Source organism: Amblyomma mixtum, chromosome 3 (genome assembly GCF_055824585.1).
Source record: "Amblyomma mixtum isolate Tamu chromosome 3, ASM5582458v1, whole genome shotgun sequence".
Classification (NCBI taxonomy): domain Eukaryota; kingdom Metazoa; phylum Arthropoda; class Arachnida; order Ixodida; family Ixodidae; genus Amblyomma; species Amblyomma mixtum.
This window is the reverse complement of record NC_143014.1, coordinates 13,602,547-13,623,227: the sequence shown is the minus strand read 5'-3', so window position 1 is coordinate 13,623,227 and position 20,681 is coordinate 13,602,547. Positions and strand designations below refer to the sequence as shown.

General features: G+C 47.0%; 1 protein-coding gene across 2 annotated transcripts in view; it reads right to left on the bottom strand.

The window, feature by feature from the left end:
* The window catches only part of Mitofilin (inner membrane mitochondrial protein mitofilin), an 84,856-nt gene that overhangs the window by 32,265 nt on the left and 31,910 nt on the right, over positions 1 to 20,681 (bottom strand). For both annotated transcript variants that reach the window (XM_089578202.1, XM_089578203.1), the window contains exons 4-6: positions 8,867 to 8,945; positions 1,522 to 1,588; positions 392 to 478 (exon numbers count right to left, since the gene is read on the bottom strand). In XM_089578202.1, the coding sequence (XP_089434328.1) occupies positions 392 to 478; positions 1,522 to 1,588; positions 8,867 to 8,945 (233 nt within the window). The remainder of the gene's footprint in view (positions 1 to 391; positions 479 to 1,521; positions 1,589 to 8,866; positions 8,946 to 20,681) is intronic.

The window sequence follows — 20,681 nt, the reverse complement described above, 5'->3', positions numbered from 1 at the left end:
TAGAGAATGACCAATTTTGCATATAAGGACATTAACCCATTATCGCTATCTGAACAACTGCCATCCGGGAACACTGGATCCCTCCCAGGAATCTATGAATGTAGAGAATGACCAATTTCGCATATAAGGACATTAACCCATTATCGCTATCTGAACAACTGCCATCCGGGAACACTGGACCAGAATCAAAGAGAAAACCGAACTGCTAGCGCACCTAATTTGCATTTGGCCCAACAACACAAATAGATCAGAATTTTTTTTTTAATGAACCCTTGACCACATTTGCACAGGTCTCATTCGTCCGGCCGTAGAAGTCTTTCTAACTGCAGATGCAAAAAGCAGCCCCTTAACATATTTCTCCAACCTAGATCACCTGACACCAAACCCTTACCAAAGTTGAGACGTTCATTTCGTTCCTTGATGTCCTGTAGTTGCTTCTGAGCCTCTGCTTCCAGATCCCGCGGCGATGGGGTCTTCTCTGAAATAGTTTCAGCAGTTAGGTGGCACACAGCATAGGCTAGGGTCAAAATCCTTCAAATGGATTACTGTGTTGTAAAAGTCACAACAAACAGTTTGCCACCCATGTTGCTGAGGGCACATAGGATAGAAATAGTCTCCAGAGTGCTAATTGCTAATTTCCTTCTGGTCAACATGCTCAAAATAATACAGATCCTTCCATACCACCACGGGCTATACATGCAGTAGCACAGGTCGCTCACGAGCGCTGTCATTTTAACTCTCATTACTTCAGCGACAGAACCACTGACTTTTTCGTTCCTCAAATGAACGGGACTTGAAAATGGCCACAGGACTTCCGGTATGAATATGTGTAACCTCATCGCTTTCAATGATGCCTACCTCCGGCAGTGCAGATGACAACCCAGGCCACGCACTGGATGCATCATTCCTGCTACCCAATGTGAGGATGCCAATGGTTTCTTTCGAGTCAAACCCTATTCACTTTCTCGCTGCACCTCCCAACGATCACGAGGAAACGGCCAAACAGCCCGGAAACAAGCCATAAAAGCTCATAGAACACCAAGAAAAAATTTAAGATGCGGCTCCCGCACCACAAGACCAGCACTGGAAACGCGCTCCTTTCGAAAAATTGGTCGCAAAGATGCATTAGTCCCTCAGGAAAGCTGTTTGCTCATCATAAAAGGACGAATAAGTCTGAATTTCGGAAGTCCGAAAAATCTTTCACCAGATATGGTAGCTGCAATCCCATTGGCACCGGCCAGGTAACAAGCACGTGCTAGGGAATACGCTTCGCCTATATTGCATGCAGTGTTTCTTTTCTTGTAAAAAAAGATTCTCAACGATGTCGAGAACAATTAAGAGTGTGTTTGTACAACCGGGAGGGTTGGTCAAAACTAGGGAGTCTCCTGGGCAATTTCTTGTCACACAGTGTGACAATAAATGAACAACAGCACTCTCGAATGCAAGCTGCTTTAAATGACACCAAATCTGCCAAACGACCTAGACAACTAAAAGGCATCAAGCATAAACAAAGAACAAAACCTTTCACAGGTGTCGGAGGAGGGACGGCGATTGGCGGTGGCGGCGGCAAAGCAGGCCTCTGATCACCCTGCAACAGAGCACAGCAGTTAATTTTCTCATGGGTTAGAAATGCCTCACGGGAATGCCTGTGCCATTCAAAACACTCTCTCTCTCTGGTACGCTGGTTATCAGAGAGTCCACCGAGCCGAACAACAAGCAAACTGTGTTACTCTGTAAGCCTTCCCTGCTTCCCTTCTGCTACCTAGCCAGTATAGGCCTCGGCATATTGGTCTCTCGAAGTGCAAAGCTGTCCCCAAGCGACAGTGTCCAGACCAGAAGCAGAATCGTGAGTGATGCATACAGGCAGCTAGTCCCAGATCAGGCACACTTCGAACATTGAGGAGACGCTCGTCCAACACTCGCCATTGTGTTCACAGTGATTAATTGCCACTTGCTAGACTGCTATGCACAAGCAAGTCCCATGAAATAAGCCTGCTTTCTCTGCAAGTGTTTCTTTATCCACTCAATGCTACAGTCGGTCTTTATTTGTACAACAATCTGAACATGGCTCTCTCTTAATATGGCCTATACCGTGTCGTCACCTGCCCTCCGTTCGATCCACTCCCATATAAAATAATGGGGGCAGCTAAGGAAGGTCCGCCGACAACCTTGGAACTATCAGTCAGACTGGTGGGCAAAGCTATCAGGGCAAGTCAAATAGCAGACAAGGGTCCTGGGCAGGCTCGGATGACAATCCAACGGTACAGTAAAATCTCGTTATATGGCCTTCGAGGGACCAGAAAAAATGTTTGAGTTATGCGAAAGTTCAAACTGCCAAGCAGTCCTCAAAAAACTCCAGAAAACTGTTTGCATCACCATAATTTTATCCAATGAACGCCTGGACGATGGTTGTCTACATTTGAGATGAAAACCAAGCGACAACAATGACAGTGCTTTGCTTTGTGCACACAGTCGGGAACGTCTAAGAATTGCTCAAAAATCGCAAAGGTCTCCGCGGCCCTCTTCACAGTGCGACGCAGTAGCAGTGATGCCGCTTCACAAACGACCCCATCACGTTTTGAGGATGCTGCACCGCATGGACCATGAATCATATTGAAAACAAGAAGCACGTGAATGCAAGCGAGGAAAATATGCGTAGGTGTTAGAATGGCATGACACCGTTCACAAAAGATGCCAAGGAGAGTCCAAAACGCCTGAACCGAAACAATGCGGCTGAGCTCAATTCCGGCAAAGGATTGTGTGTCATCATGCCTGCCATGCCTGAAGTATAGTGTACTAGAACAGAGAAGCGCTCAGAATGGTACAAGAGGGCGGCTGTGTGTAAGAGCAGTGCTATGAGCACGGAGCAGTCGGCTGGGTAAGCTGCCTGTGTTGCCACAGTTGGTGTGGAATTTGTCACCACAGCACAATATTTGACGTGGTTACGAAGCCGCGGATTTTAAAATTCTGTTGCTTAAGTGCCTCACCGAACACATCTGACAGTGGCGGTTCGTGCCCAATGATAGTAGTTTTCTTAGAAGTCTGGCTGGTGGCAGCAAAAGAATCGCAGCAAGACAGGTATACAACCAGCGTAGTAATATCAAATGCGGTCAAGCTGCCAAGAAATAGCATGCAATTTTCGCAACATATGGTGGGGATTTGATTTCTAGCACGTTTATGTAAACACCGTTATTATGATCGCCTCATTAGGTTATCAAGCGTGCAGTTTTACACGACCTTTGCAGGTAGGGTAGCCTGCACAGACGTGACTGCGTTAATTCGTACACTTTGCATGTTGACAAAGCTATGCAAAATGCACTTGGAGAAAGGAAGTAAACCAAGGATGTTGGACAATTTATTTCACATTGCTTACGCTGTGTGTGTCGTACCTCGATGTGAATCCACGTCCGAATTAATAAGTGCGAGCCAGCACATGTCCAAATAAATGAGCATCCAACGCCATAGACTTAAATCAGCTCCTAGTTTGAACTAACGAGATTTCACTGTAGTAATAACGGTCAAGCACAGTACCTACGGCAGTGACAGAACCATTTTCTTGCTTGGGAGTGCCCATATTTGAACACCAACATTTAAGCTCGGCTAAACTGGTTACCGATACGCACTACAGTTACTGTATTTACTCGCGTAACTTAAGCATTTTTTTTCTTTAAGTAAGGATTTCAAGAAGGGGGTGTGCAAATTATGCAGAGATTTCGCGAAGAATTCCTAAAAAAAAAATTCTAGGAGGGACTTAAGACAACTTACATGCGGTAATGCGAAAGCATTTGTGCTGGCATTATGGCACCATCTGCTAGGCCAGCGTCATACATTGCTAGGGAGGTTTTCAGTGGGTGCTGCATGATGGTGCTACGGCACGCCAAGCAAGCAGTAAATTTACGGGAAACTTACTTTTGTACTCTGTAAACTGCGGTATCCAATTTATCAGCTTATAACTAATCATATGCGCTTCCAAGACAACTCTGCATTCACTAGACACGCCTTTCTTCAGCTCTGAACGTCAAATCGTCGTGGCGCAGTGGAATCGTCCCCGTCTCGCACGCCGCAGGCCCGGGTATGATTCCCGTGTAGGCCCAAATTTTCTTTTATTTTTCTTCACTGACAGTTCACGCCTTTTTCGATTATGGATTAGATTGTGGATTATGGTTTGGCTTGCTGAATTAAAGATTGGAATATGAAGTGGCTTGTTGGATGGATATGGACTGGATTGGCTATGGATTGGTGAAAGCGTGACACATCCTGTCCACGCCACTTTCGCTTTAAAAAAACTCATAAGGTTGTAACGCGCAATATATATCATATGTTGCCAACTGTACGTCGACACCCCCCCCCCCCCCCCCAACCTCGTTGACCAGAAGAAAGTTGACTCAAAATATAACCCCCTCTCACCAAGCCCCACGTTATGTAGTTCCCTGCTGAATGGCATGACGGTGCATGCACAGCTAAAAGCAATAAATGCACAACAATACAATCGCAAAGCCAGCTGTCAGGGGCACATGACATATGACAGGCGCTAAACCAGCAGAGTAGCGGCAAACCAAACAGGAAACTGTTCGATAGTTTCAGATTCTGGTGCGCGCCGGCGGTTCCCTGGAAGTCACCGGCTGCGACATGTTAAATAGCGTGAATAAAACAGCAGACAGAGAAGCAGAAGGGACACACGCTAGACATCAACTGAAGACATTCAAGAAAAGATTCCCAATTTGCCACATAACATGTGCACATGCGCAAAAAACTCAACTTTGGAAAGATTTCCTTCCATATCAAGCAATCATAAAATTCACAGCAAGGTGATGCGCGTTTTTTGCTATGCATGACAACTCGTTTTCCAGTGAGGGCAATTGAAGAAGTAGCTTACGCACTTGTCTCCTGCTTTATCAATGCAAAAAGCTTCAAGAATATCCCTATCAGCCTGCTTGAAGGGTGCACTTTTCCTCTCTGTTACCTTTTTTGATGACTTTGCACTTGCGGCAATGGGCAGTCAAATGTCCTGTGGCCATCAGAGCAGGAATTGATGTCCTATGCTTCATCAGTCTTTCATTGAGGCACTATATAACACCTGCCACAGGAAAGTGAAATAAGGTAAACCAGTGCAGTTCACAAACAGCGTGGCGAGCCTACTCCGGCAGGTTTCACTTTCACCAGTGCTGTTAACCATGCGGCACATCTTTGCCATCTTTAGCGGAGTAGAAAAAAACGACCTGAACGCCACACTTTCCCGCCACCTTCTTGAGGCAATGGGACAAGTTGCGCATGTAGGGCCCAGCGATGGGACGTCCCTAGGAAGCGTCACTGCTACAGCAAATGTTTTGCGCCCATTAATCAGGCTCTCGAATCAGGCTCTCATGAGCACGATGCTGACATGTTTTATGCCTTTTCGGTGAATGTGGAGGATCTTTTCTACTCCATATCTCAAGGGGAACTTAGTACTGCTGTCAGAGAGTGCACTGAGACCCAGGGCCCAGTCGCCTTCCAGACTTCGGTTTATCTATTGACAACTTCTCAGAATTGCTTAGATTTAATCTTTCTTCTACTGTTGTCGATTTTAACGATGACTGTTACGTTCAAAAGCAAGATATTTGTATTGGTTCTTTATTAATAGTTCGCTATGTTGGACATATTTTCATCGCTCAAAAAAGCCAATTCTAAACTACAATTCGGCACATTCTAAAGTAGTCAAGAGAGGAATAGCTTTGAACTGCTTAAGAGCCGCACTTCAAAAAATCCCGTGTTCACAAGGCGAACTTGATTTTTCAAATCCTGTGTTGACAAGGTGAACTTGAGAGCTGTCACGGTGGCTCAGTGGTTATGGTGCTCAGCTGCAGGCCCGAAAGACGCGGGTTCGATCTCGGCCGGGGAGGTAGAATTTCGATGGAGGCGAAATGCTAGAGGCCCGTGTGCTGTGCAACGTCAGTGCGCGTAAAAGACCCCCAGGTGGTCGAAATTTCCAGATCCCTCCACTACGGCGTCCCTCATAGCCTGAGTCACTTTGGGACGTTAAACCCCATAAACCAAATAAGGAGAACTTGAGTGTTCAGCAGTAGGTTCTTCACCTCTGCAGCGCTGGATTCCCAGACAGCCCGCTCACGTCCGTTGTCGACAACCTGATTAAAGAGGTCAGGCAAAACAACAGGCTGTTGCAGTGACGCATCCTAGGGACGTCCCAGCGCTGGGCCCTACATGCACAACTTGTCCCACCACCTCAAGAAGGTGGTGGGAAAGTGCGGCGTTCAGGTCATTTTTTCAGTACCGCTAAAGATGGCAAGAATGTGCCGCATGTTTAATAGCACCGGCAACAGTGAAAGCTGCCGGATTAGGCACACCAGGCAGTTTGTAAACTGAAGCATTGCAGTGGTTTCCCTAATTCCGCTTTCCAGAGGCAAGTGTTGCACAGGCCAAGACTAAGGAAGCATAGGACAACAGTTCCTGCTCTGATAGCCATTTGGCTGCCCACTGCCGCAAGTGCAAAATCATCAAAAAAAAGGTAACAAAGAAGAAAAGTGCACACTTCTTTTTCACCACATTTGAATGCTGCTCCACAAGCAGGCTGATAGGGATATTCTTGAAGCTTTTTGCACTGACAAAGCAGGAGACAAGTGCGTAAGCACACCTTCAATTGCCCTCACTGGAAAAGAGTTGTCATGCATAGCATAAAACACGTGCATCACCTTGCTGTGACTTTTATGATTGCTTGTCCTGCAAGGAATTCTGCAAAGTTGAGTATCTTGCGCACATGTTATTTGGCAAATTGAGAATCTCTTCTTGACTGCGTATTAAACTTCAGCGATGGTGTGTCCCGTCTGCTTCTCTGTCCACTGTTTTATTCGCCCTATAGCTAACATGCCTGTTCGTCCAGGAAAGCGAGCCAGGTAAACGGCACACCTTTCATATTTCCCCAAGCCTGCCTTCTAGTGGTCTGGCATGGCAGGAAGCATAAATGTGCGAGTAAAAGTTTTCTTTCAAAGACCTAGGTGATGAATAAGGGGTGCGCAAATTACGCAAGTAAACATGGTTTACAGTCAGTCCTGCTGGAGATGTGTGCACATTCCAACATGTCAGGCATTTAAAGGGCCACTGACTAGTCGTCTGGACATTTTAGAAAAACAAGCCCACTGCATAGATAAGGCATCGAAGATAACCTCTGCAAAATACCAGAGCCATGCGCGTCCTGAAAGGATGTAAAAATGCAAATCAAAGCCCGTTCACTGTTTCCTTCGAGAAGCAAACATCCTCGTCCTCTACTCTGGCTCCTGAGCCTTCAAGTTGACGTCATCTTGAAAACCTTCACGAGAGGCATCCCATTGGTGCGTTGTTCTGACTGACAGGCGAAGGGTGGGTGCAGCCGGTTTGTGGAGTCGTCTGCTTGCTGTGCGCACGCTTTCTGTAGCGCCTTCCGTTTTCACACACGCATGGCGGAGTAGCTAGATTGCGATGGCTGTAACTATGCTATTAATGAGTCTTTTAAAAAAACATCTGCGGCCGTGCCTTCCGGGGATGACGCCTCGCTACCAGAGAGGTAGTAAATATTTTTGACCAGAGGGTGGTCAGCGGCCCTTTAAGGCAGATGAGAACTTCCTTTCGCTGCTTATTAGTGCACACCAACCTCTCCTCCACTGGAAAGCTGCAGCGCTGGAGGTTTACCTGGAACTCAGTTCTCAAAGTACTGAGAGCCCAGTGCAGTGATGTGACTGGCCAAGGTAACTTTGGAGCAGAAAAGCTAGCAATTGGCACAGATATGCACCATGTATAAGTTGGGCTTTCTGTTTAATTTTTCGTCGGCTCATATGCAGCACTCCTAGTAACTAGGTTAGAAAAGAAAATCGATGAGTGAGAGTTGGTACAATTTCAGAAGTCTCCTCAGGGCCACCTGCGCATGCGCAGAGAGCTCACCACAGACGCTGTTCAGCTTAAACTCTTCAACATGCTATCACAACAACCGCACTACTGGATGAGCATCCAGTCCAGTCACATTCTCAAAAGTTCAGATTTCATCGTCGTATGACTTGGCATTGTTTTTACTTAACACGACGCTGCCTGCGAGGCAAAGAAGCTAGGATGCAAAGCTGAGGTTGCACTGGAGAACAGGAGCCACACAGCAGAGAGGCAGTTCGACGTGAGTGAAAAATATTGTGCAGGACTTTTTTAGGGCAACAAAGCAAACAACAAAATTGCCACCCACTGAGAACTTGGTCATTTCCCCAGAGCAAGGACAAAGAAGTCAAGCATTTCCAGCACGCCCTACCAGAGTAAATCCCTCCATATACTACAAGCCTATTTCACTTCTCTGTTTTCATTACTTCGGGTGACAAGGGGCCCGGCCAGCTTGATATACAGCATGCATACGTTCAAAATGATAAGCCCAAGAATTTTGTTCCTAAATAAATACAGAGTTTTGGTGCAACTTCACGCAGATCACTCGCGTTGTGTCATAATGCAGCAATTCGGCACAGCTATTCATTGGTGCACAGAACTACAAAGCAGAAACCCAAAGTGGGCATGTTGCAAGTCATATGCGACAGTACCTTGAATGCTTCTTTTTCTCGCTCTGCTACGGTTTTCGTGCAACAAATTACTCCCAAAAAAGAATACGTACATGCACAGTAAGTTATATAACACGATATTAGCGAACAGATTTAATTTCATTCAAGTCTTCTCACACACTCTGGAACCAACATATGCAGCCAGATTCTGCGTGTGAATTGCACAGTGCACCATTCAGTCTCATACAATATGGGTTTGATGCAAAAAAGTAACAATTATTTCCCCCAAACTTTTGACAGCAGGTGTACACATTCCCAGCGACTGGACACCCAAAAGGTGGGGCACCCAGAGAAGAGTTGACACCGACCCTAGAAGGCTCCACGGGGTGCTTCTTGCGCAGCAGACTCGACTCCGGGGCCTTTTCCTTCACAGCAGGCAGCGGTCGACTGCAGAGAAACACATTAGCAGATGAGACGCCAATTCACTCCATCCCGTCTACAGTAGTGTAACACCGCACACAGACAGAAGCATGGGGCCACCAAAAGAAAACCACTCAGTGTGAGTAATGGAAGCTTAAATAGTGAAGTCAGTCACTGCTGAATAAATAACATCATAGGTGAACACTACAACAATTATAAACAGGAAGATAAATGAACACATTTCACGAGTACAGGAGCCAAACATAGCTCGCTCTGAATGCAGCAAAAGACTTTGAAAAAGTGTTCTTTATTTCTTAAACTTTTCAGCCCCTTTTCTTTTTGTCCTGCTAAGACATCGCTTTCATGTGCACCCATGAGCCAAACAGATGTGTCCACCATCACACGCAGCAGGTGGCCATGGGAGCTGAGAAAGCGGGCCAAGCAAGCCTAGCCGGCCAGGAGTAATCCACTCAAGGGAAATATTCTCAATACACTGCGAGCTGGCAATCCCTTTAGCCAATGGCAACTGAAGATTGCTACAACAATGGTCGCCCCGCGTACTGTATACATTTTGCCGCCTTGACAAAATGCATTTCAGGAGCCTATTATGAATGCTTTGCAAGAATATAACTGAATTTAACGAGCAAATAACAAGGATGGTGCTCTAAAGAGACTTTTTCCTTACATTACTGCACTTGACCACATAGCACATTTGCTGCCCTTCCTTTAAATTAAGGCTTCAAAAAAGGCGGTATGCAAACTACACGGCCATCTCGCTAACACACCCTAGAAAACTCTGGAAACTTCATAAAGCATACCGTACACTGCTGCGCTCTACGATGACTCCCCCACCTCAGACTCCTTGCTGGCCAAAAAATGCCATGGTGTAGTCGTTACGGCATACAACACAAACCTGGGTTTGGCAGAGGCTCCCGGAAAAACAGCTTTCACATACTTAACCCCTTAAGCACTGAGTCATTTCCCGTGTTTATGGACCACATAAAATGGTTTCATACTGAGCTAGTGGCATTTGGTATTCAGCATGTGATACAGCCTACACTGCAGAGCACACTTACTTAGTTTAACCAAATGAAATGTTGCTGTGAACACCGTAAAATTTAAGGCAGCCCGAAAAATCGCCAACATTTGTCAGCGCAAGTCCTATCATTTGTGTTTCTTCGTCACCCTTATAAATAATGCACTGAAGGTGCTTCAAGAACATTCAGCTATTTCCTCACACATTGGAAAAATGGCCATTTACCTTAGCAGGTTTTGGTTACATTACTTTTTCAACAAAATCTGACTTGGTAAATTACTATTATATGTTCACAAAGTGATGCCATACATACTGAAAGGGGGTATGGCAAATAAAGCTACATAAATGTACTTCACAACAATGCACGCTTCAAAATGAAGACTTGTTCAGTACATCCAATACAAAATTTTACATCCAAATTAGGTGCGATATGAGGGGCATTCGGTAAGTTCCAAGCCTTGTGTACAGCAAAGTGGTTACACTACAGTGTCTTGAATACTATACTAGCTAGTGTGCCGAGCACTGGCAGCTCATCACAGGAAGGAGGGAGGGGGCTGTTTCCAATGACAAAAATTATTGTGGGACCATAAAAAGAACGAAAAATAAAGTGTCCCTGCCCGTGCCACTATGTTTCCAATGACAACTAACAGGCGTCGATTGAGAGCGCTACTCACAGCGAGTGTGCTACAAAAGGTATGGCTTCAGAATCTATCCGTACGTCACCAGCTGATGATCTCACTCAGGCTTAGTGCAGCCGCCGTTGCTGTGCTCATGACATGCAATTTCTTCGGTCAGAGTCATTTTGTCTGGCGAGTGCATCATCAGACTGCCGCACAGAAAGAATGTCCAAGGTAAAGCAGCCTTGGAAACAACGGACTTGTGATGTCACAGGGAGGATTGCAGTTTACTGTGATGCATATGTGGTGAGTCAATATGTAGGTTAATAGGCGTATACTAAAAATAAAGATATGACCGCGTCTTTCGCCGGGAAGGTGCAGCGTGGTGGTGGAAAAACTTTTATTTAGCAACCCTCAGCAGGAAGCCGGTGAGGGTGGGGATAGGGCAAAGAGAGGCTGCTGGAGACAAGTGGGCCCTAGTGGTGCCGCTAGCCAGCCAGGAGCCCGTGAGCCCTCACTGGTCACCATCCGGAGCTGAACCTCCGGCTGTGAGCTGTGCAGCACGGCCTCCCATCTCTCCTGGTCGTCGAGCCTCAGAAAAGGGGGGGTTGGAGTATTAGGGCAGGCCCTAAGTCAGCATCATCATCACCCTGACTACACCTACTGCAGGGCAAAGGCGTCTCCCATGTCTTTCCAATTAAACCTGTCCTTTGCCAGCTGCGGCCATTGTATCCCCACAAACTTCTTAATCTCATCCGCCCACCTAACTTTCTGCCGCCTCCTGCTATGCTTGCCGTCTCCTGGAATCCACTCCGTTACCCTTAAGGACCACCGGTTACCTTGTTTTCGCGTAGCATGCCCTGCCCAAGCCCATTTCGTCCTCTCGATTTTGACTAGGATGTCATTAATCTGTGTTTGTTCCTTCACCCACTCCACCCGCTTCCAATCTCTAGACGTTACGCCTATCATTTTTCTTTTCATAGCTCACTACGATGTCCTTAACATAAGCTGAATTCTTTTCGTTAGCCTCCAACGTTTCTGCCCCGTAGGTGAATACCGGTAAGATACAGCTGTTGTATACTTTTCTCTTGAGGGATACTGGTAAACTGCCATGGGTTACCTCTCGGTCTTCGTAAGCGTCAATCCCCCTGCAAACTGACTGTTCTTGCTTCGCGCAGCGAGTGCATTCACTCGCAGCATGACTGTGGCCGCGTCACACTGTGTGGTATCATGATGTGATAGGGTGCAGATATGACAAAAGCATGGCTAGGACTCCGATAGAGACTAATATTATCGCTTGTAGACGGAACATGGGGAGCGACGATTTTCGTGATTTTGAAAGCCAGTTTTTCGCAGAAAAGTTTTTTAAGTTCACGAATTTTTCGGATTGTTAGATTATTCGGACCATCTTTCGGGTCCCATCGAGTCCGAAAAATCGGATGGCGACTATATTCGATGAACAGATTTCAAAATACAAGGAAACAAAATGCCGACCTCAACTCTATTTTCACGGTGCTTCCCGTTCCCAGTTCACTTTCCCAATGACAACATTGGGTCAGACAAATCAAAATAGCCTATCTGAGCACGTCGAGGAAATTTGCACTCCATAGCTACCTGTTCCCCTTACTCTTTCTTGCCAAGGCTGGCAGAGTTGTTCAGCGATGCTTCAGCGTCACGTCAGCGGCGAAGAAGAGAACAATGATCAATGGCCTTCCCTGAATTATCCAAACTCGAGCACGAGATACTTTTTAACACAGTGCATACTGTCACAGTGTACCGCGCCTTGCCACTGCGCGCTGTTGACGGGAGCGTGGCACCATCTGCAGCCCCTCCACAAGTTGACGATGGCAAATGTGAGACGAATGGCTTGCGTGTCCTTCCTTGGGACCGCTTGGAGAATGCAATGGCTCGAACACACAGATTCCGCCACGCCGTTCTCAGATATTATAGAGAGTAGCCTTTAGTGCTATGTGCTAGGCCATATACGCATGTGTACAGAGAGTTGCAGTCCTTGGATGCAAAACAATAGCCAGAGTCCCTGGTGGTTTCTTTTTTTTGTTTTGCCTGTTTTACACCACTTTATGGAAGGCAAACGTGTTGGTTTTGTTGATCTAATATAAAACCCAAAAACATGACAAAATGCATCTTCATTTATTAACACAATTTGCAGTATATTTACTGTTTGCCCAATCATCAAGCTCCTGCCTAATGATGTCATATCCACTGCTAAAAACCGCCACTGTGTAGTAACGCCGTCAGTGCCATGAATTCGTTTTTGCGAGCTAATTAAAGTATTAAAAACCAGAATATATGAGGTACAACCGATGCTAATAACATCACTATAACTCATTCTATGCAACCAACAGGCAAAACAATGCAGTGAAAATGTGTTTCTGGGCCCCTTTAAAGGGATAGTGAAGCAAAATCTTAAAATTGAACAAAAACGCTGAAAATAGGTTCCCGGAATGTGATTAAACTGAAATCTAGTCGTCACTGCAAATATTTTTCAGCGGATGGTTTTATATTCGATGTTTTATGAGCGCGCGCCAAGCACTCCCGGCCAGCGCGAGGTGAAGAGCATGACGTCATGACACCCTCGTCTGACCGGTCGTGATGTCGCACAGAAGTTTGAGCAGACCAAGCGATAAAAGGCGCACTTGGACATTCGGCGGCGAGAGCGAGTGGAATCCGCCACCGCAGCAGAGAAATATCCAGCAGAAAGCCCGATTCTGCCGCCGGAAAAAATTCCGCCGATTCTCATCGGCCTCAAGTACGAAGTTGCATTCCCATAGCGACGCGACAAATATGGCGGCGCTCTTCGATGCATGATGCCTCGCCTCGGACTGGATTCGTTGTTACTGCCTTCTTCAGCCCGTTCAGTAGCCATAAATGGGCCACCGGTCTTTCGCTTCGTCTCCTATCGCCCATAAGAAAACGTACAAGTAATAAATTTGCTTTATTTTTGATTTAGAGTGATGATCCTGCCCCCTTTAGGCTTACAAGAGTCGTCGATTTGTTGAAAGCAATGGTTCCCCTCCTAACCACCAGATGGCACCACTAGTCTAAACATCGTCGCGCCTCTTGTTTTAAAAGTGAGAATGTTAGAAATGGCTTAAGGTCCGGAAAAAATAGCTGCATTTAGCGTACGCAAGCGTGCATACGGGTATGGTATGTAGACAGCATCGATTAACAGCTTGCCATATCTGTGTATGCCGTGAGCAGACGACAGACAGATGCAATGGCAATCGTGCTCCTGCAGGAACAGTGGGCGCGCGGGTGTTATGACGTCTAGTCACAGCTTCCGCAGGCAGCCGCCAGGTGCAATCATATGGCAATAAATCGCGAAAAAAGCGTGCTATCCGCCTGTTTTCGCTAAAATGTGTGTCGCATTTATCAATTTTAGCAGTCAAGCTCTTGTTTACAAGTAAAAGAGCAGCTCCAAAAGTTTAGTTCAGTATCCCTTTAAGACTACAGAGCAGTAGCAACACAGAAAAGAACAAAAAAAGGATGCAAACACAGGTGAATTTTGCAGTGCTCGTGTTTGCATCCTTTCCTTGTCTTGTTAGTGTTACTATTGTACTGTAGCCTCAGGGATGCGTGTTCCTCAGCAATATGTACGGTCTCTTATTTTGAATTTTCTAGTGGAACCATAAGCATCTGTGTAGTTATGTTGATGTTTAGTATTAAAAATGTGTTTTGTTCTTTTATTGTAAGCATATTGCTAAATACTGAATACACTGTGTACATTTTTCAGTATATTTTACATTTTACTTTATTATCATTTACGTATTATAAAAACATGCGCATCTGTGACAATGTTGCTTTTTAGACAAGCACGCTCTTGGCTTTTACTTTGTACATGCTGCTCCAGGCTTCCTATCATGCTCACTTTTTGTTTATTGCACGACCGCTCCCAGCTTGTCTCTTATTATATCGGTAGCGCACATGCATACTGAAATTATGCAGTGTCTTTGTTGTCACAGCGTGATGAAGTGTAAATAAATGGCATGCCGCAAGAGTTTCAGCTCCATTTTCCACCTCCACATGTCAGCAAAAAAAAAAAACACCAAACTGATGGATGTTTTTCGCTTCTGTGGCATGCACAGCAGTTCTACAAATGCCACCATGCCATTATTTTCAGCATCAGTGAGCTTGCAGTATTTGTCGCAAGGTAAGTGCTAGCCATAAGCCTATGTAAATAGTCTTAGGCATTTCGACGATTCGACCCAGACAGGCGCAACCAAGACCCACAAACGTGTAACTGAGCACTCTGCTCGACGTTTCAGAGTGACATTACAGGCAAGTTGCGGTCACGGAGATAGAAGGCTTTTAGGAGGCGCAACTCCATGGCCCCGCGGCCGGCGCGGGCGACCAGAAAACGTCACAGAGGAGGAGAGGAAGGGAGGTCGGTTTCCGTGGTGCGCGGTAGATGGCGCTCACGCGCGGTGCCCGCTTGGGCAGCGCGGTGCATGGCGCAGTTTCGGGACGGTTCTATCTCCGTGGGGACGGCGGGGCGTGGGAAAAAAAAAACAGTGCGGGAATATATTGGCGGGGTGTTACAGGCAACCCCTCCGTTTGTGGTCTGGGGCCGCTGATGGGGTATCAAGAATGTTACCATTCCAGCCGGCTTGCACGGAGAACGGCGGCTAAGTAGTTGTAGACGCCGTGCTTGTAGCTGTGGCTAAACTAGCCAGCTCACGGACGGGCTCACAATTTTTTTTTAACATTGCACCGCTCCCTTTTCATCCCCTGCGGTCAGAGGGACGCCGAAGCGGGCTTCCAAACGCTGTACTTTCCCTGTAAGGCAGGTCGAATCCCACGATGGAGGAGCCCAGCTGGATCCTTATCTCCCCTGCCTCTTTAGCTGCAAGGGCATCACAACGCTCTCACTGCTAATTGGGCACTGCACGTATCGATACGGTTTCGTGTCACCGAGCGGCCTCTTTCATCTCGTTGTGGAGCGGTCCATTGTAGCTAGTCATGCCTGAGACGTCAGGCTCTTCTATTTGGTTTGGTTTGGTTTATGGGGTTTAACGTCCCAAAGCGACTGAGGCTATGAGAGACGCCGTAGTGAAGGGCTCCGGAAATTTCGACCACCTGGGGTTCTTTAACGTGCACTGACATCGCACAGTACACGGGTCTCTAGAATTTCTCCTCCAAAGAAATTCCAGCCGCCGCGGCCGGGATCGAACCCGCGTCTTTCGGGTCAGCAGCCGAGCACCATAGCCACTGAGCCACCGCGGCGGCTCTTCTATTTGGGTATTCGGGTCAAAATGGGCTAACACAATGCGTCGCTGCCCCGGTCAGACTGTCTTGAGAACGGTGAGGAAGACAGCCCTGCTTGTGCACAGTGACAGCTGGGATACGCCCCCAACTCCCTGCAGAGGAGCTCCGCCAAATCTTTTAGCAGCTTCGGGCACAAATTGGCGGAAGACAAGAAACCAAGAAAAAATAAATAAGGAATACACTGTAACACGTAACACCCTCGAAACAGCGAACGGGGTCGTGTGCTCTAGTCTGCAGAAGCTGTGTGACCGGCGTGGTAGAGTGCTCGCACTCGAGTCCTGGTCTATATCCGTGGACCTGGTACGTCTTACTGCCTTGCTATAGTGTACGATGGGACGTAAGTGCTTTGTTCCGAACTGCAATAGCGGATACAAAGAAAGTGTCATACTCCTTCAAGGCTCCCAGTGACCAGCAGCGATTGGAGGCATGGGCGATTCCAAGAAAGGATCGGGAGCTGAAGCCCTCTGACTACGTCTGCGAGAAGCACTTCACAAGTGATATGATCAAGCGCAGCAAGTATTACGCAGAGCTTGGAGGTGTAGCAATCCTAGACCAGCCAAAGAGACCGGTACTACATCCTGAAGCTGTTCCATGCATTTTTCCTGAATATCCTCCCTACCTGTCGTCTGCAAGGAAAAAAAGGAAGCCACCGAAAGACCGACAAGACACCGAGAGTCCCGGGGAAAAAACGAAGCGGGCGAAAAATGAAGTGTCAGATGATCAGTCCGGGACATGCGGGAATATTGCCGATGCTTTCAACTTCGACGAATCAGAGACAGAGCATCAGGTACCATCTTCCTTTCATGGTTTTTCCGAGCCTGTGGCAATTCCTTTGTCTCGGCATGCAAATCCTGAATCTTCTGCAAATGCGAGTGCCAAGTAAACAAATCAACCAAACGCCCAGAGTACCGTGGTCCCAAGTCCATCATGCAGCGCTTTAGTTAAGCCTCACACGGACCTACAATTTGAGACAGAGGCACAAATATGCAGCTCATCAACGGCGACATGGTCGGTGAGCAAACTTGTGAAAAATACGGAAATTACATTGCCGGGCCCAGATTGGTATCGCCATGATATCAGCATAGAAGGCATCGAAAGTATTTGTTTTGTCCAACTGAAGAAGATTCCAACAACACCGGTTTTCGTGAACAAAAGTCTTGAACTGGTTGAGTGTCCAGCAGGCGTGAAGGTGAGCCACTGTGTCCTTGAGCGTGAAGTGAGCAGCATGGTTGTCCCAGTTGATGTCAGAACTGAGAATGCCGGTGGCGTGGGCGGACTAGACGTTGCAAGCATGGTGGAAACATTTAACCAAAAACGGGTATGTCGAGGTGGCCCTGCAAAGCAAAATTTTCCTGGAATTGTACTAGAATGGCACAATAGGTGCCCCCTTCTCCTCAGTGATGCAGAAGCACAGTGTTCATCATGCCAGGCGTCATCAAACACGCTACGCGTCCACAAGGCGCGAAAAGAAAGACGAGTGCAACATTCACGCGTGAGACTTCTGTTGAGTCCGTCTGCCTGCTACCGCTCAAAAATGAGGCTGCAAAAAAGGAAGGAAGCACTAGAGACTGAACTAATTAAGTGCAAGGAGCTCGTCAAAACACTACCTGAAAATGAAATTGGAGACCTGGCACAGAAGGCAAACCTTCCTGAAACGCATCGCATGCTCCTGACGGAGTGTGTAGCAGCTGCAAAGGCTGCATCAAAGCACGGTAGGCGCTATAGTGACAACTGGCTCCTACTGTGCCTTCTTCATATCCGTACACCATCGGGCTACAGATTCCTTCAGGAGAACAATATACTACCTTTGCCCTGCGTTAGAACCATAAGAAAATATATTGCCATGGTAGGAATGAAGTGCGGATCTGATTCAAATTTCTTCGACGCACTCAAGAAAAAAATGGCGGAAAAATCAGAATTTCAGAGGCATGGAATGCTCCTCTTGGACGAAATACAGGTGAGAGAGAAAGAAAATGATGTACACTGGCCTCGTTGACCACGGAGAAGGTTGTGGAGAGAGCTCTGCGCTGGCGAATCACGGGCTTGTTTTCATGTTTTGTCCGTTTGGGGAAAACTACGCGCAGCCAGTGGGCGTGTTTGCCTCGAAAGGAGCCACAAAAGGCACAGTTCTGACCCAGTTGGTTATCCAAGCCATTATAATGCTGGAAGAGGCTGACGCCATTGTCGATGGCATTGTATGCGACGGAGCGAGCACCAATCGGAAAATGTGGACCAAGCTTGGCGTAGACGGAAAATTTGAGGCTCCAAAGCACTTCTTTGAGCATCCATTAAATGATCAGAGGAAAGTCTACGTATTTTCTGACGTACCACACCTTTTCAAGTGCGTCAGAAACAGGCTGCTGAAGCAGCGACTCTTGAAAGTCAATGAAGAGTGGGTGTACTGGACCTATTACACTTCCGTATACAAGGAAGACAGCAAGAACGCTGGTGGTCTGAAGGTGTGCCCTAAAATAACGAACTATCATATATACCCATCACACATGGATTTGATGCGTGTAAAACTTGCAACGCATGTCTTCAGCCGATCTATGGCCTCGGCAATAAAATATTACAGCGAAATTAAAGCTGCTGGTACGATTGCCTTCACACAGAGAATGAACGACTTGTTCGATGCCATGAATAGGCGGCATCCAGGAGTGGAAGTCGCGACCTCTCTCTCATCACGGAAAGCCTGCAATGGCTGAAGTGACCTCCGAAGTGGAAGATACGTTTCTCACCCAGTCAACTGCTGCAGGCCTGCGGGCTCGCACAATATTTGCTCACTGAATGCAGGTTCAGATACGTCCTCACTGCAAAGTTCAACCAAGATCCACTCGAACGATTCTTCGGGAAAACTCGTCAAGCTGCAGGGGAGAACGACCATCCTGATATGCCTACATTTTTGCAGCTGTACCGGATGCTAAGCCTGTATAGCTTGCTGAAACCACCCAAGTTTGGCAACTGCGAAGCCCGAGAAGAAGGACCGGTATTGAATTTTTCTGCTTTCCGGGAAATTTTTAAGACCGATTCGGAACGATCGTCACTTGATGACCTAAAAGAGAAGTTGGACGGCATCATTGAAACCGAGGAATGGGAGTGCAATGAGGTACTGCGCAGTGACAACAACGATGCGGAAGTCGTGAACGCAGTTTTATATTATGTGACAGGGTTCCTGACTAGGAAACTAACAAAAATGTTTCCCTGCTCAAAGTGTAGAGCGTCTCTTTCAGTTGCAGTGCCAACAATGAAGAAGTGACACTCTGCAAAACGAGGGGTGGACTCCTGCACCCAAACACCAAACTGTATAACCTGCTTCGCTGCGCAGAAGACTTTTTTTCCAAGAATATGGATGACAGCGATGTCTTTTGGCCCACCATCGACCATGTTCTGGACACCTTTCATGTGACGTTCCCTTGCCATGAGCATAAAAATGACGCTATCGCGAAGATTTTGCACTACTACATCGCAATGCGTATGAGGCAACGTTGCATTGGGGAAACACGGGACACTCAGAAAACAACAAAAGAAAAGAAGAAAATGTCAAGACTTTGTAAGGATTGAGACCTTGGAGTATCAAGCATTTGTGCGAGTTGTGCCACACAACGACTTCAAGAAGCTCCCAATGCCAGGCGTCTGCCAACCATCAAAGTGCAGCACAGACACGAGACTGCAGTGTCAACTATTTGTGAAAGACATGTGGAAAGTGGTGCAGAAAAATAACTTTGATAGAAATGATTGTCACCGTATTAACTGACGCCCTCAATGTATATATGTAAATAGATTCGTACATACCGTAAAATTCCGAAAAAGCGCCCCCACCCATGCAAGGGCCCCCCCTAACTTCACTGTCAATTTCACATCTCGGCGCTGTTCCGGGAAAGCGCCCCCTCCCCACGACCAAGCAACAATGGCCTGCCCTGTCCATTCCAAAAATCCAGTCTTATCCAATCCTGCTTTTCAAGCCATTCGCACGCACCAATTGTCGTCTTGTTTTGGCGTTGTGGAGTTTGCGATGCCGACGCATTCAGTGGCTTCAAGCGGAATGCTGTGAACTTTTTTTGCGACGGACTCGGAGGAATTTTTTGATGGTTTTAAGAGTGGTTGACATAGCAATCGTAAATCTTTCGCTCAATCAAGTTCATGTTCCTAGAGATTACTAAAAATTTAAATCCATGTGCATTGCACTTTTTTTACTGGCGGGAAAATTCGCCGCAATCTTGAATTTCGGTGCCGTTCCAGGATAGCGCCCCCCCTTACTTTGCCAATGATTTCGGCTTGCTGGATGGGGACAATTAATTTAGAGAACAACCTGGCACTGAATTTTATTTGACTGATTTGTTCCGACTGAAGAGGACACGCGAATCAGCAGGCTATGATGTACGTGTTGCCTTAATTATGACCGATGCTTGCGCCGGGAGCACCTTTTTACTTCTTCGGCAAGCTTTGCTGCATGCCGCTCTCTTCAGGTCCCTGAAGGTAAGCGCACAGAGCCAAAATGCTTCGCATGCTTCATGTACCGTCAAGTAAAAAAGGGCAGCCATCGCGCGCGGCACTGCCCACCAATAGGCGGAAGAGCCGCAGGAAACATCAACGGTTAGAATTCGAATGTAGATTGCCTCCTGTTCCATGAAGCCACGTTTTACCACACGATAACTCAGGGCAGCATGACATTATTGTGAAGAAAACGTTGGCCGCGCAAATGCTCTCCCCACGGAAGCACTGACATGCGCGCGACTGCGCGTCGTCCTCGGGAACCTGACGAGGGCGGCATCGGTCGAAGGAAGCAGACAGCGCCTGTGACGCTCCGCGGCAGAGAGGCGAGTT